The sequence below is a fragment of the Podarcis filfolensis genome, assembly GCF_964270895.1.
Source record: "Podarcis filfolensis genome assembly, chromosome: 1".
Classification (NCBI taxonomy): domain Eukaryota; kingdom Metazoa; phylum Chordata; class Lepidosauria; order Squamata; family Lacertidae; genus Podarcis; species Podarcis filfolensis.
Window position 1 is genome coordinate 49,378,804 of NC_139604.1, and position 16,886 is coordinate 49,395,689.

The window sequence follows — 16,886 nt, forward strand, 5'->3', positions numbered from 1 at the left end:
ATGGGGCTAGCTGAATCTTACATGACATTACATGCACATCTGCTCAACGTAGAATTCAATGTTTGATTCAGTGGCCCTTGCATACAAGTCAATACATTTGTGTACACAGATTAATTCCAGGGTGTCTTGGCACTTCACCCACATAAGTAGGCCAAGGTAGAGGAGACAGGATGAGGAAGTAGAAATAAAATTACTATCGTTTTCCTTGAAAACTGATAGATGTGTCAAGAGGTGTGTGAGCCTGGGGCATTTGCCATGCTGTTTTCCCTGGGCTTTGGAACTGTATATGGCTGTTTTGAGAATTTGGTGCAGTGTCCATGTCAGGACTATGAGCCAGACTCAAACTGCAACTAAGCCATGTACTCCCTCGTTGGTGATCTTAGGCAAGCTGCTATTCTTTCAGCAATATGGGGATAATACTGGATACGAGGAACATTTTACACATTAGCACAGTAGTATATGTGAAGCTCTTTAGGCACCGAGAAAAGCACTGTGTAAACGCTAAATATTGCCAACCTTTGTGGTTGAAATTCCAAATACAGTGGTACCTCGGGTTACAAACGCTTTGGGTTACAAATGTTTCGGGTTACAAACTCTGCTAACCCGGAAGTAGTTGCTCCGGGTTGCAAACTTTGCCCCAGGATGAGAACAGAAATCAAGGAATCGTGGCACGGCAGCAGCAGGAGGCCCCATTAGCAAAAGCGCGCCTCAGGTTAAGAACAGTCCTCCGGAACGAATTAAGTTCATAACCCGAGGTATCACTGTACTGGAAAAGCATTCACAATGAATAAATGGAAAAGATTCACCTATTGGTACCATGATAGAGTTGTTTAATGTTCTGACTGCTTTGGATATGTTTTGAGAATTTTTTGACAAATCTATATGAATGAGAATGTCTGTTAGAATTTTCTAGCAGTCTTACTTGAAATGATGTCTTAACTTGAAACGTTGTAAACTACCAACAGATATATTTATATTTTAATTGCAAGAAGAACCTTGAATAAAACATCGTCTTGTTTTCATCATAAAGATTTGGCTCATCACTGGCATTTAGTTAATAGTTGTTATTTTTTTTCTAACCACATTACTTATCTACAATTTGGTAAGTGCACACCTTCAACAATTCTCCCATTCTTACCTTTAATATCTCTATGTACAATCATGTTACTGTGCAAATAATGAACTCCTTCCAAAATCTGCCGGGTATATTTCCGAGTCACATTCTCCGTGAGTGCGCCATATGCCTTCAACTGATCTTTAATTGAGCCCTAAAGACAAAGGAAGAATAAGAATACTGTAGCACCTGTTTTAAGAGTAGAATCACTTTTGCATGAAAAATGGCTGCATTTAAAAATGTTTCACAAGTTTGTAGAAGCAATCCTCTAAGGACCCTTCCCCTATCTGGCCTTAACTCTAACTAGCCCACATTACTATCTATATCCAGATCTCTGGCTTACCCCAGGCATATATTCCATAAATATAGAGAGTGTCCTTTCGGGAGGGTCCCTCAAGCAGCCATAATACTGAACAATTCTCTCATGTAGAAGGTTTTTCAGAAGCTGAATCTCACATTCAAGTGCATTTACCTCCTGGAACGCAAGAGCACAGGATTAGCCTTAACAGAATCTGACAAGCAGATTCAAACAACAATAAACGCATCATTTAACTTGCACTTGGAACCGAAGACTTCCAAAGGCCACATTGGGGCTCATCCTTTAGCTCACTAGTAGAAAGCCTTGAACTTGGGGAATTAGCAAATCCACCATCCCCAACTATTAAATAAGAATGGCTAAATTGGATAGTACTTATTATTTTATCTAGTACACCACATAAAATTACCATTTTCTTATATAAAGACTGGACTTTTTCGAGTCCCTTTGAAATGAACTTGAGCAATTTAAGAGTTCTTATTCTGTTATTTTCACCGCACAGTGGCTTGGGTTTCAACCTCTTCTTAATGTCCACATGGCAAAGTTACCTTGTAGCAGCAAAAATAAAACTACAGGAAATTTTCAGAATATTATTGACTGATGACTGATTGCATTCATAGCCTACCTTTTTTCTACATGGAGCTCAAGGTGGATTGTACATGGTTTCCCCCCTCCTCATTCAATCCCCACAACAAAGACAGTGACTGGTCCAAGGTCACATTCAGTGAGCTTCATGACTGAGTGGGGATTCGAACCCTAGTCTCCCAGGTCCTACTCCAGCACTCTAACTACTATGCCTCACTGGCTCTGGAAGTAGTTGGGTAACAGATACATGAGGCACCTCTCCATATATGAAGCTACCTGGACACTGCATTCCTGGTCCTGTTCTGCCTCCTCCAAGGAATGTGCAGAGGGAGGCAACATAGAAACAGGCCTTTGCAGTGGTGGCTGCCCATTTGTGGAATACTCTCCCCAGGGAAGTAAGCCTGGTGCAATCATTGTTTGCTTGTAGGTGTCAGGCTAAAGCGTTTGCGCTCAAACATCAGGAAAGAGAATTAGTTTTTTAAAAAACTTTTAATGCTCATCCTGTTAATGAGGTACCGTATTTTTTGCTCTATAAGACGCACCAGACCACAAGACGCACCTAGTTTTTGGAGGAGGAAAATAAGAAAAAAAAAATTCTGAATCTCAGAAGCCAGAACAGCAAGAGGGTTCGCTGCGCAGTGAAAGCAGCAATCCCTCTTGCTGTTCTGGCTTCTGGGATACCTGCGCAGCCTGCATTCACTCCATAAGACGCACACACATTTCCCCTTACTTTTTAGGAGGGAAAAAGTGAGTCTTATAGAGCAAAAAATACGGTAAGTAAAGATTTGTCCTACTATTACACATATTACTGGATGAGCATGTTCAGGTTTTTTTATTGTTTTATACTGAGTTTTAATGTATTTTATGCTGTAAGTTGCTTTGGGACACTCCTCTGTGTGAAAAGTGGTTAACAACAACAACAACCAATTAACCAACCAACCATAACCAGTACTCTTACCTTGCTGGTCTCCGGGCTGTCAGGATCAAACTGAACTTGCTTAACAGCTAGCTCACGTCCTGTATCTGCATCATAGCACAGATAAACTCTGCCAAATGCACCCTGCCCCAGGAGTTTACCTAGTCTCCAGTTAGTTGGAGCTCTTGGGGCTGAAAACAGAATATAAAAAAATCAATTTCTATTACTCAAAGAAAAAGGATCAGAAGAATGTTTCAGCAAGGATTCATACATACACATGTTGCATTTTGCAACGTAAGTATTTAAAGAGAACCTTTAAGACAACAATCTGTAGTAATGATCAAGAATGCAAGCCACAAACTACTCTTGCTTTCCTCACTTTAATGCAACTAAAGTAACTTAAAATAAAAAGTGGCATTTTATCTGGCAGAAAAACCATTAAGCTATTAATATTATTTATTAAAAGTAAATGTGCATCAATAAATATCCCCTGAGTAGTTTGCAACATAGCATGTTGTAAAAATGCTAAACATTTTCCATCTGTCAAAAACTCAAAGAAAATGCTCATTAAGCACAGCAGTGTGACTAATAGGCAGGCTGCTGATGTCTCTTGAAAACTTATCCATGTATCTAAGGATAGAACATTAGTTAATAGTTAAGTAACTATTTAGTTTCAGTCTGTACCAGATGCCTTTTCAGTCCAAAGTATCTCACACCAAAGATTACTTTGGACTGAGGAGGCACCTAGTACAGACTGAAACTAAATAGTTGCTTATGATAGCAATGTACTCAATTAGGGCAACAAACTATTACAGTTGCTCAGTCACATACAACTTAGTAACTTTACCCTGTCAGGTGTGAGGAAAGTTTTTTGTTAAATATGACACAGTTTTTTGTGAGGGACAATGTATTGAAACATTTCCTCCTAATGTCCCAGGTTTGCCCATGGTGTATCTCTTTAGAATTACCAATTTCCCCACAAAAGTGCTAGAAGCTAGTAATGCAAGATACCTGTGTGTATTTGACTTTTAGAGAGACGTCTGTGCCAGCTGTTCTTCCAAAGAAATAGGCACATGCAATACATAGGCCCTCTGCAGGCATTCAGTAGGAATGCAGAAAGGGTCAAGCAGGAATACACAGGCTGAGCTCCACTGTCTCAGTGTCACTGTGCATGTCGGGCACAAACTCCAGCTGATGCGTGATCAGGGTGAGTCTGAAGGGGGCTGCTTTACATGTGGGTTTTCCAGCAAGGGGACAGTCCTGGAGGCTCTACCCACGAGCACCACTGACTGCTGCTTCACAAGAGCCAGGAGGCTTATATGAAAGTCATTCTTGTCCTACTTTTCTGTAGGTGTAAACTGCTAACATTCAAATAGCAGCACAGGAACTCACTGGGACAAAGAGACTCAAAGTAATTGAAAAGAAAAATAGGAACGCAGGTAGTCCAGTAGAGACTGGGGAAAGTACATGCAAACTTTAAAATAATGGCAAAAGAAATTATTTGAGACATCATCAGACAAGCAAAAAAAAGAAGATTCAAAAAGCTGCCTTGTTCAGATCGATGAAAATGTTGCCATGGCTGGTCTTAGTATAGGGTGGATGGAGTGACCACTCCAGGCACCATAGGCCATTCTCCTGAAGCATTTCCAAATGAGAACAAGAGGGCCATGTATTCAAGCCAAGTAGGTTCAACCCACAGACAATGTCAAGAACTGACACCTTGGGGACGTTAATAACCAGTGGATATAGGGATAGAGAAGGGACGTGGGTGGCGCTGTGGGTTAAACCACAGAGCCTAGGACTTGTCAATCAGAAGGTCGGCGGTTCAAATCCCTGCCACGGGGTGAGCTCCCATTGCTCGGTCCCTGCTCCTGCCAACCTAGCAGTTCGAAAGCATGTCAAAGTGCAGGTTGATAAATAGGTACTGCTCCGACAGGAAGGTAAACGGTGTTTCCGTGTGCTGCTCTGGTTCGCCAGAAGCGGCTTAGTCATGCTGGCCACATGACCCGGAAGCTGTACGCTGGCTCCCTCGGCCAATAAAGTGAGATGAGCGCCGCAACACCAGAGTTGGCCACAACTGAACCTAATGGTCAGGGGTCCCTTTACCTTTACTTATAGGGATAGAGAACTGAATAAGCTAAGCTTGGGTTCACCCCAAATCAGACATCACCACCCCTAAGAGAGTATCCTCTATGTGATGGCACAAAATTGTGTACAGTCCAGCACTTCTATGGGGTAGAAAATCTGTCAAGCATTTGGGGTACCTTATTTATTTCCACCCACACTGGCTATTATTAGCATGGAGGAACCATACTACATTGAGTCTTATGCTGAAACAAAGTTTTGGCCCAGATGCCAGAAGATCATGACAGCGACTGCCATCAACAGATTTTACTGATGATTTGGCAAAGGAAATTTACAAAATAAGTTCCAGAGGTTTTTGTTTTTCAAGATTTGGTGTTAATAGGTTTTAATAACAAATTTACAAAAAAGGGACCCATTTGACCCCAAAGATTCCAAAATATTACACTGTCAAGTGACTTTTCAGCCATGTTCAGCAACTGGGAATGGAAAAAGAAATCTGTTTTATATTGCGCTATATATATTTTGGTATGGGGTTGTTGTTTTGCTAGTCTGATTGTTCTCTCAAAAACAATTCCTTTTGCAATCATTTTAAAGTTACCTTATTTTTACTGGACTTGTCTGTCACATGGCATTATATGCAGCTTTTTTCCTTACAGCGGCTAGGCGGACTGATATCCATGACTGTCAAAGTAGGATTGTCTATGTCACTTCCTCTTCTTCGCATCCGCCCATCTTCATATTCTGGAGTGAAAACACTGCTCCCACTGCTTGTACTCAATGAGTGATCAGTTGGGCTGAAGCTAACTGGGGATCGTAAGCTGTTTCCTTGGGTTCTCCTAGCTCGTGGAAAAGTTTTACGGCCTGCAGAAATGAACAAAGAAACCTACAATACAGGACCATGAAACATTATTTCCATTTGTACATTCCACTGGAAGCAAAGGACAGTAACTGAATGCTGGATAGACTAGAACCACACTTTTCTACCTCACTGGCAATCACAAATGAACAGAGCATGCTACCTCTAGATTAAAAAATAAAGAAAAGTGCATAGGATGAATGAGGAATAAGGAAATACCTTCCAAAGGAAACAAATCTAGCACCATCTCTTGGAAGATTGTACACATTCAGCAGACTCGGATCCAACTCTTAACACAACTTTTTCTGTGTGGAAGGAGGAACTTAACTTGGGGAAAGGCCACAGCTCAGTGGCAGGCAGTCCCAGATTCAATCTCTGATGGCATGTACAGGAAAATGTCTCCTATCTAAAACCCTGGTGATTCCCTGCCTGTCAGTAGGCAAGTGTTTCTCAGCCAGTGGGTTCCAACCTGCAAGTGGGGCACAAGGCTTGTACAAGTTGGCCAAGGGCGTTATAAGTAAGCCCAAAATAATTACTGCTTATAATCCTTCATTGGTAGGATGAATACCTCTTACAACTTTTATTATAATGCTGTGTTGAAACTTGTAAGTGAACATGGGAAAGAGTAAATTTTGCATTACAGCACTCGCAAACCGCCTTCTGGTGGCTCAAAAGTGTTATGGAAATTTTTGCCTGGATACCTCAAGTAACGGCTATAAAACTGGCAAACTTGTAGTTAAAATGCATGAGGACCTAAGGTCCTAAATTCATGTGATAATAAATCAATGGGCACCATACCAAGTCAATTTTGACGTGGGTTGCCGTATCAAAAAAGACTGGGAACCACTGGGGTAAACATCCCTGTGCTAGATGGACCAAAGGTCTGACTTGGAATAAGACAGCGTCCTATGCTCCTCTGTGACAACGAGGAAATAGATCTCTCCTCATGAGACACTCCTGCCAGATGAAGGTAGTTTCCACTCATTCCTTCCCCTTGCAGCCCCCTGAAAAGCTGTTCCGAAGGGTTGAGGGCCATTCCGGAATAGAACTTGGGGAGGTGCTGGGGGCTTCAGTGGAAAATTTGCAAATACTGCCTTCCCCTCTCTCCCTTCTTTCCTCTAGGGCGAGACTCCGCAGGATCTCAGCCCTTTCTGCAAATAGAGAACTTCTTTTGTGGGAAGGAAACTATGGCTTAAAAAATATAGTACAATGCAGTAAAATATAGTACACTGTTACCTTTATTAAAACTGGGAGTAATTGTAATTAGATTCAGATACGATAATGCCCGTGGGTAACAAAAAACAACGGAAAATTTCCCATAGTTATTTAAACAGCAGAATCCACAATTAAGTTGTCGGCAAGAAACACGACTCAGCTGCCTCTGTGTAATATTTGTATTTGTTATGCTGGAAGCCAATGGAAGTTAATTTGGGATTAAATTCCACCTAATTCAAAGGGGTTTACTAACACGCACATAATATGAAAGTGGCCAAGTTGTAGAGCATCTGCTTTGTATGCAGAAAGACATCATGTTCAATCCCTGGCATCTTCACGCAAGGCTGAGAGAGAGCTTAGTCTGAAACCCTGGAGAACAGTGCACAGTCAGGGTAGACAACACTGAGATAGCTGCACCAAGGGTTTGACTTAGTACAAGGCAGCTTCCTATGTTCCTAAAGCAGCAATCCTACATTTAGGTTCCTTTTTCTTTCTTTTTTCAAACAGTGATTTCTGCCTCTAGGCCATCCAGAAAACTCATGAAAATTAATTATATTCCTAAATCCATCACACACTGTTATGGTTGCATACAACAGATCAAGAATTAAGGAACATTTCAAACTTGGAAAGGAGACCAGCCAAGAAATATCTTTTTTGTATTGCAGAGCACACACAACTTAAGATTAAAATTGCCTCACTTCTGGATAGGAAAGTGCATTATGGTTGGGGGGGGGTGGAAAGCTTTCACGAAAGTGTTAAGGGGCCCACAAACTTACCATCATTGTAGTCTTGATGGTGGTATGAAATATGATACCTTCGAGGGTAAGTTCCACCTTTGCCAAACTTCTCAAATATAGGAAGATCATAATCTAAAGGAGAAAAACAATTAAGTTCCTGTTCTCAATTAGGCTTTTTTGGGTTTGGATGAAAAAGTTAAGTGAGTTAGTCAAATGTTCAACCGAAATAATCAAGGGGACAGAGTAATTCCCCTGCAAGGAAAGGCTGCATTATTTGGAGCATTTTGGTTTAGAGAAAAGATGAGTAGGAGGTGACACAACAGAAGTTTGTAACATTATGCATGGCATAGAGAAAATGGACAGAACAAAGTTTTTCTCCTGCTATCATAGCACAAGGACACCCAACAAAGCTGAATGTTGAAAGATCAGATGAAATGTTGAAAGGACAGATAAAAGAAAGTACTTCTTTACACAGCACATAGTTAACCTATGGGACTCACTCCCACAGGATGACCACCAACTTGGATGGTTTTAAAAGAGGTTTAGAAAAATTCATAGAAGTTAAGGCTATTAATAATTATTAGCCGTGATAGCTATGCTCTGCCTCACTGATTTTTTGCGGCTTATAAGTGCATGCTTCATCTCCACTGATATACTGATTTATTAGCGTTTCAAAAAATAGTAAACATTTTTGTATGAACATACGGTTGTTTCTACTTTTCATACTTTTGTCATTGTTACGACAGCCTCAAAGACAAATAAACCGTTATTAGGTTAAACTTTATGCATACATCCAGACACACAATGAAGTTACAGTAGAAGATTTTGTAAGGATAGCAGCTGAAACTGTACGCATTTGTTTCACCTACCAGAAAACTCTTGGTGATTATCTGGGTAGCTCTGGGCTCTTGGCATCCGGGACTTCGGGTAGTTGTCCCTATAAGTAGAAACACTGAACTATTACATCCTTGTGTAAAGCACTACCTGAATTCTGTTACCTCATTGTTTTAAAGATCCCAGCAGCAAGAAGTGCAGATTATGTGGTTCTTACCCATCTAAAGGGCTGTCAAGCGAAGGGCAGCTTCCTGAGCCAGAGTTTTCAGGACTGCTCAGTGATAACGGATCCAGCATCTGGAAACAAAAGTACAAGAAAGTTTGAAGAACTATCACTACAAGGGTGTAACATACATAGGCAACATGCAACAAGCTAGGGAAACACAGACTACGGTTGTCCAGGCTCTGCTAACATTCTGGATTGCTTACTGTAACACATTACACATAGTGCTATCTTTGAAGATGTCTCAGAAACTTCTGTTAGTAACCCAGTAGCTGCATGATGAGCTAAGTAGACACTAGCCAAGCACAAATTTGGATACTGGAAACACCTTAATCCAGTGTTTAAGGAGATACACTGGCTACCAGTTCCTTTCCGGGCATTAAGCGTTGGTGTTAGAGATGAGCACATTTTCTCAAGCTCACCTCAGATTTATTGGTAAATTATCAGAGATCTTCAGGGGATGGGAATGAGAAAAATCTCATTCAATTTTTCTGAATAAATCTGGTAATTCAGAAAAATGTCCGTGTGTAAATCCTCACCAACCCACATCGCTCCCTGAAACCCTCCCAAAAAACATATCCCCCCATTCACTTACCTTGCAAGTAATAACAACAGCAGCATCAGGGGCATGAAGGAAGAAAAGGAGGGAAGTTTTTCCTTCCCTTTCTTCCACTTGCAACACTGCTTAGCTAAGCCTGAAGGATCATAGCATATATAGTTGTACCAAGAGTTGCCTTTGGGAGAGCTGCATCTCCCCTGGCCTTTACAACATGGTCCACTGTTAGCCGTTAGGTCAGGATAACAAAGAAGGTAACAAGGGATCTTAAACAGCAAAACCTTAATGCAGTAGCCCCTTTTAAAGGAAATGCAGCAGCCCCTTAATGCAGTAGCCCCTAAAAGGAAAATGAAAGAAAACACTCACCTGATCCATGCTTTCTGGAATGAACTCGCCCTCACTGTTTATACTGGTGAATGAGCCATTCCGGGCCACCTGGTGCAGCTCATCTGGAATGTATCCTGGAGGGGGAGAGCTTCTGTCGCGACTATAATAACCTGTTGATTTTTTAAAATATGTGAGTAAATTATAAAAATCCTTTTACCAGCAAGAATCATCTACTTACATGATTTTAGTATCAAACATGTGACATTTATTTGAACACCCACAGATGCTGCAAGGCACACAAAAGAAATAAGGTTTGACTATCTCTATTGGTAGAAAGATAAATTCAAAGGGGTGGGGTTCAATGCCACACTTAAGTGATTGTTCTGTCAGCACAAGTATTTCGGCTTGCCAGACAGAATGATTTCCTCTGTCCTCTGCCTGCTGTTGTTCTGGGGGTTCTCCTGACCCTCCCAACCAGGATTTGGGGAAGGAATAGGGGCTACAGAGGGAGAAGAGGGGTGCAAAAGTCACATTGCGCTAGGACTCAATGCGCTGGTCTCCTCTCTCTCACCCACACATGGGTGCTTACCTTTCTATTTATTACATTTGTATCTCCAAATTTGACCTCAATTTAATTCTCACATCAATTCTGTGAAGTATATTAAACTGAGAGATATTGATTCCCTCCACTCACCACCCAACCAACTCAAAACTGTAGGAATATGAAGTTTGCTTACCTATTACAGAAAGCCTGTTTTTCCTCTCAGTCACTCTGAAAACTGTATTATCCAAATCTTCCAGCAATGGCAGAGGCTCAGTGTTACTCTGAAGGTGAAAGCATGGAGCAGTTTATTTATCCCATAAAAAAAATAAGAAAACCCCCCACTCTTGTAATTTTTCAGTGAATGGACTGTTAAGGAGGACAGGTGCTATTTGCTGCTGTGCCTACACAACCTTAGCAGCTCTTTTCGGACCACAATTTCAAAAAGCCAGTTACAAAAACAAAGGAATTCAAAGATTTAAAATATGTAAACCAGAGTATTTTAAAACTGGGAAGAAATATTCTATTTCTGTCAGTAATATTCTACTTTTATCATCATTCTAGCCCAGGCATAGGCAAACTCGTCCCTCCAGATGTTTTGGGACTACAACTCCCATCATCCCTGACCACTGGTCCAGTTAGCTAGGGATGATGGGAGTTGTAGTCCCAAAACATCTGGAGAGCCGAGTTTGCCAATGCCTATTCTAGCCCATGAAAAAATACTTTTGCATCCATCTTTCACACAATGGCAGCTATCAGCACTAAGAGATAAAAAAAATACAGCCGCTAGCAGTCTTTGAATTGACGTAGGTCATGTCTACATCACCCCTTCCCACTGCTTTGGTGAGGCAAGTAGTAGGAAGCAAAAGTCTGCAACTTATAAAAGCAGTAGTGTGCTGCATAATCCAGTGTTGCCACAGCAATTCATGCCCTCCATAGACTCTCATCCCTGTTCAGGCATTCAAATGTGAGGAGGGGAGCGTCCATGAATGAGCACACTAGCTCTGCATCTTCCCTGCTGCCCTCTGTGGGTTCAAATGCAACTATCTGCATTAATGAAGCCTCCTTTACTCATGGAGGCTTTCACATATTTTGGAACGCTAGGACCTCAGGGAACCTTCTTGAGTGTGACCTAAGAGGGTGGAGCTCGGGTGGTGCTCTCTAATCCCCATGTGTTAATCCTCATAATGAACACCTGAACAGAGCTTCAGAAAACCAGCCATCTGGATTTCTTCACCTGAGCAGGTAACACACAAACAACCAAACAAAGCTAGTTCAAAACAGGCCAATGGATTTGGATTCATGTGGAAATGCCCCAAAGAGTAATTTTAAACACAAAAAGTTCACTTGTGTCATATGTTATCTGAATATACACACACACAGACATCCGTATAAATAACATGTACACACCTGTGTGTTTCCATGAGCAACAAGCAATATCTTGAGACTCTTCATATGAACACTTCGATCAAGAAGCTGTACCGCTTTGTCCAGGTCATCCTGTGTAGCTAATGGGATCACCAGCTACAGGCAGAAAAATATACACACAGAACAAGGTCACAATGCAACCTACTCACAGCTGATGTGATTAAGGAATAACACAAACAACTACTATTCAAGAACCATTCTTTTACCTCATTATTGCTGTAATGCAAATTCATTGACTGTCCAAAGGCAACTTTAGCTTTTGATGCAATATCTTCTAGCTTGACAGGTCTAGGAAACTGTAGAATTCTGTAATACAAGGTATAGATATATGGGGGGAAATCCACCAACATGAAAACAAGTACGTAACTATTGATGACAATGATGAAAGTTAAATTTTTGTTTGTGGAATAGTGACATACTGGGGGGCGGGGGGGAGAGAAAAGCATGTTTTCATAAGGTGTCACACTCTCTCTTAAAAATCAAATTATTAAAAAGTGCATTTACTGAAAAGGCAAAAACAGCACCCAAATTAATAACCCCACATTCAGTAAGGTGAATCATTGAATGTACATGATTGCTGCTGGGTAAACTATTGCACTATTCTGGAATACTGTTTCAACCCACCTTACACCAAATAATTACTGCAGCTGAAAAAGTAGTAGTCAAATTGTAACTTGCACAGTGAATTAACAAGCTAATCAGCTTCCGAAGATAGATTTTATCAGCCATTATAAGATTTTCTAAAGTTAGAAAGCCATGCTTAGAAATGATTTATTTAAGATCTGCAGCAGGCTTAAACTATGTGAGTCAATACCTCATTAAAGTAAAACTCTCCTAATTGCGATACATCAACTAGGCCAAGAGTTTCTAGGAAATTAATTCCTATGCCAAAGGCAAACTATCATAAGGATTTGAAATACGTGCTGTGCAGTCATTTGATGTGAAATACTAACACAGAATAAATTTGTTCACCAAAATAACCTGAAGTCAGTTTTTAGCACAAGAACAGAAGCTAGATCATTTTCCAGGTTTGATCTCTCTGAGCATTAGTAATTTACTCAGCAGAAATGGAAACTAGCTGACCATCACAAACCATGACGCAGGTGCATGAAGGCTCCCCCATTTTCTTTGGGATTCAGGAGTAGCTGGATGCCATAATTGAGCTTACTTTGCATGTGTAATTAGAATTATAGAATTGTAGAGTTTGAAGGGACCCAAGGGTGATCTAGTCCAACCCCCTGCAGTGCAGGAGTATTATAGTGTGTGCATGTGTAAAAATAAATGATTTTATTAAGATATATTGCTCCTTATTCTATTCTAGGAGCAAAAGATAGCAACATATATATTTCACACATATACATGCATTTTTAGCACATTTCTTAAGTTTCTCTTTTCTAAACACTGACGTTGGATAGGCATCTCTCTATTCTCTATCAAGCTTTGCCAATACTCCATAAAGCTACAAACTATTATGGGTTGCATCCAATTGGTTTTCCTTCACTGATAGAAGACAATTTGATTCAGTGGAATTTTTAGCCAGTGAATCAGGGATCACAGTAATCATTAAAGAGTCATTTTCCTTTTGCATACACACACCCCGTTCTATAGTCCATACTGTTCTGAAGGGTCCAGTAACCCTTTGGAGCAGATGTGGGAATTCTAGGGGGAATTGTTAAATATTGCCTCAATTCCCATTCCACGGGATCAAAGAGCCTTCCATCTGCCGAGGGTCATCAACTGGATGTAACATCCAGAATGGATTCTGGAAACTTGTGGATTATCTTTTTTTACCTTTTCTCTCCTCGGTGTTCAAATTTGACTCGGACATCATTCTGTAAAAGAATTACACACATACTAGAAAACAAAGCTGGGAACAAATATTATTTGTGAATATTCCTCCCTGGATTGCAGACGGCCAACAAATATTCTCACACACTTGAAGCAACATTCTTTGGCAATGGAAGAAAAACTATTGGGAAGTGGGAATTTGGGATATGCATTACTCTGGTACACAGGACACATCTGTTTAAGATCTGTTCTGCAACACTATATCCCTTTCATTTACCTCATAATTTCAAAAATATGTACACCACAAGGTGGAACATTCCCAGCAAGTGGAAATCACTCACATCAAATGCAGAAACACATTCTTCATTGTAAGACAAACACATTACAGGATTACCTGTTTTTTCGGTGAAGATGATTTTGCTTTCCCTGTTTCTTGTAGAGGCAATGGAGGGCGACTTGCCTTATGAAGGACTGCCAAATCCTGCATGATTGACTTCAAAGCTTGCTGCTCATCTGTTTAGGGAGGAAAAAAGAACTATCTGTACCCACTATTCATAAAATGCCTTTGAAAACAAGGTTTATTATTTTTAATACCTCCAATAAAATAAGTAGGATCTGAAGATTGTTCTGATTATACATTTTATTAACTCATTTATATTCAGACTGTCTAATGTCTCAAGAACTACTTTGTATTCTAACTTATGTTGTTAACATAGATTTCCAAATTTTAATATACACTTGCAAAAATGTCCTGTTTTCAATGTTGGTTTGCATTATGAACACAAGGCTGATGTGCTTGAGCTAAATTGAGTTGAACCCAAGAACTTACCCATAGCTGCAGCCAGCCAGCAAACCTTTACTTCAGAAGAATGGTTCTCCCATTAGAACCCTTCTATTGCCTATATGAAAAACAAACACATAAATTACAGCAATGAAGAGAATAAACAGTTCAGAAAGGACTATGATTACAGGCATAAAAAAAGAAGATTGCCATGTCCCAAATGTTAAATATAATAAGCCACTGGAAATTAGTTACAGGTCGCAGTCTTAATCTTTGTAGATGTGGAGAAAGCCTTTGATAACATTTCTTGGAGTTTCATGAAGAAAAATCTTCAGGGGATGGGGGTTGGTCAAGGGTTTGAAAATGGTATAAGTGCAATTTACTCAGAACAAAAGGCCAAATTAATAGTTAATAACGTGGTGACAGAGGAATTTAAGATAGAGAAAGGGACACGACAAGGCTGCCCAATTTCCCCATTGCTTTTTATTTCGGTCCTGGAGGTTTTGCTAAATATGATCAGAAGGGACCGTCTGATTAAAGGTATACAGGTCGGAGCCAAACAGTACAAATTGAAAGCTTTTGCAGATGACTTAGTACTGATGTTACAGGAGCCAGAATCTAGTACTAAAAGAGTATTAGAATTGATTCAAGAATTTGGTCATGTGGCAGGATATAAGTTGAACAAGTTAAAAACTAAAGTTCTTGAGAAAAATTTAACACCGTCTGAGAAAGAGAGGTTTCAGAAGGAGACAGGTCTAACATTGGTCAAGAAAGTAAAATACCTGGGGGTTAATATGACTGCTAAGAACTTAAACCTATTTAAAGATAATTATGAGAAATGTTGGTCAGAAGTGAAAAAGGACCTAGTAATATGGTCAAACTTGAAGCTTTCCTTGTTGGGTCGAATTGCTGTTATAAAGATGAATGTATTGCCAAGAATGTTATTTTTGTTTCAATCATTGCAAATTTTGGACAAAATGGATTGTTTCAAAGAGTGGCAGAGAGACATTTCTAGATTTGTCTGGCAGGGCAAGAAGCCCAGAAGAAAATTTAAAATACTAACTGATGTAAAGGAAAGAGGTGGATTGGCCCTGCCAGACCTTAAACTCTATTATGAATCAGCAGCATTCTGCTGGTTGAAAGAATGGCTGCTTCTTGAGAACACAGACATTTTGGATTTAGAAGGTTTTAATAATGTTTTTGGGTGGCATGCATATTTGTGGTATGACAAGGTTAAAGCACATAAAGCATTTAAAAACCATATTGTTAGAAAAGCATTGTTTAATGTCTGGATAAGATATAAAGACTTACTTGAAAATAAAACCCCAAGGTGGTTGTCACCGATGGAAGCAAAGGCTCAGAAAAAGCTCAATATGAAGGCCAAATGGCCGAAATATTGGGAAATTTTGGAACAAGAAGGAGACAAATTGAAATTGCAGAGTTTTGAGAAATTAAAAGATAAAGTGCGAGACTGGCTTCACTATTATCAAATAAGGGAGGCTTATAATTCGGACAAAAAAATTGGCTTCCAGGTGGAAAAATCAAAATTGGAAACAGAACTGTTAGATCCCAAAACAAAGATACTTTCAAGAATGTACAACTTGCTGTTAAAATGGAACACACAGGATGAAACGGTTAAGTCTGCTATGATTAAATGGGCACAAGATGTTGGACATAACATTATGTTCGCTGACTGGGAACAGTTGTGGACCACAGGTATGAAATTTACGGCATGTAATGCCCTAAGAGAGAATATTATGAAAATGATATACAGGTGGTACATGACACCAGTCAAGCTTGCAAAAATCTATCATTTGCCCGATAATAAATGTTGGAAATGTAAAGAGACTGAAGGTACATTCTTTCACCTTTGGTGGACATGCCCAAGGATTAAGGCTTTCTGGGAGATGATCTATAATGAAACGAAAAAGGTATTTAAGTATACCTTCCTGAAGAAACCAGAGGCCTTCCTCCTGGGCATAGTCGGCCAATTGGTGCCAAAGAAGGATAGAACTTTTTTTATGTATGCTACAACAGCAGCAAGAATACTTATTGCAAAGTATTGGAAGACACAAGATTTACCCACCCTGGAAGAGTGGCAGATGAAGGTGATGGACTATATGGAACTGGTGGAAATGACCGGCAGAATCCGAGACCAGGGAGAAGAGTCGGTGGAAGAAGATTGGAAGAAATTTAAAGACTATTTGCAGAAACATTGTAAAATTAATGAATGTTAAAATGATGTTGGATTGAAATTAAGTGGCCTTAGTAACAAGGATAATAAGAATATATAAAAATGGATTGATAATGGATGAAAACATACAGCCATAATGTGTTGAGATACAGAATTAAGATAAATGAAAGAGGGTAAGGATTTGCTGAACTAACCATGTGAACGGGAATACAAAAAAAGGGAGGTGTGAGGAGGTCAGGGAAATAAGCAAACGAAATTTAAGATATGAAAAATTTTATTTGTTTTTAATTTTTTCTATTTATTTTTGTATGTATTTTGTATCTTTTTTTTCTATGTTTTTTTGTATTTTTTGTATTTTTCTTCTCTTTCTTCTCCTGTTTTCTTTTTATT

At 39.8% G+C, this 16,886-nt stretch overlaps 1 protein-coding gene across 2 annotated transcripts in view; it reads right to left on the reverse strand.

Annotated features, from left to right (window-relative positions):
• MAP3K2 (mitogen-activated protein kinase kinase kinase 2) overlaps positions 1 to 16,886 on the reverse strand; it is a 39,830-nt gene that overhangs the window by 14,490 nt on the left and 8,454 nt on the right. For both annotated transcript variants that reach the window (XM_083585454.1, XM_083585455.1), the window contains exons 2-15: positions 14,351 to 14,420; positions 13,916 to 14,034; positions 13,525 to 13,565; positions 11,940 to 12,039; positions 11,716 to 11,829; positions 10,502 to 10,589; positions 9,804 to 9,934; positions 8,876 to 8,955; positions 8,694 to 8,761; positions 7,864 to 7,956; positions 5,671 to 5,877; positions 2,974 to 3,122; positions 1,458 to 1,589; positions 1,139 to 1,268 (exon numbers count right to left, since the gene is read on the reverse strand). In XM_083585454.1, the coding sequence (XP_083441580.1) occupies positions 1,139 to 1,268; positions 1,458 to 1,589; positions 2,974 to 3,122; positions 5,671 to 5,877; positions 7,864 to 7,956; positions 8,694 to 8,761; positions 8,876 to 8,955; positions 9,804 to 9,934; positions 10,502 to 10,589; positions 11,716 to 11,829; positions 11,940 to 12,039; positions 13,525 to 13,565; positions 13,916 to 14,034; positions 14,351 to 14,354 (1,456 nt within the window). In that variant the 5' untranslated portion in view covers positions 14,355 to 14,420. The remainder of the gene's footprint in view (positions 1 to 1,138; positions 1,269 to 1,457; positions 1,590 to 2,973; positions 3,123 to 5,670; positions 5,878 to 7,863; positions 7,957 to 8,693; positions 8,762 to 8,875; positions 8,956 to 9,803; positions 9,935 to 10,501; positions 10,590 to 11,715; positions 11,830 to 11,939; positions 12,040 to 13,524; positions 13,566 to 13,915; positions 14,035 to 14,350; positions 14,421 to 16,886) is intronic.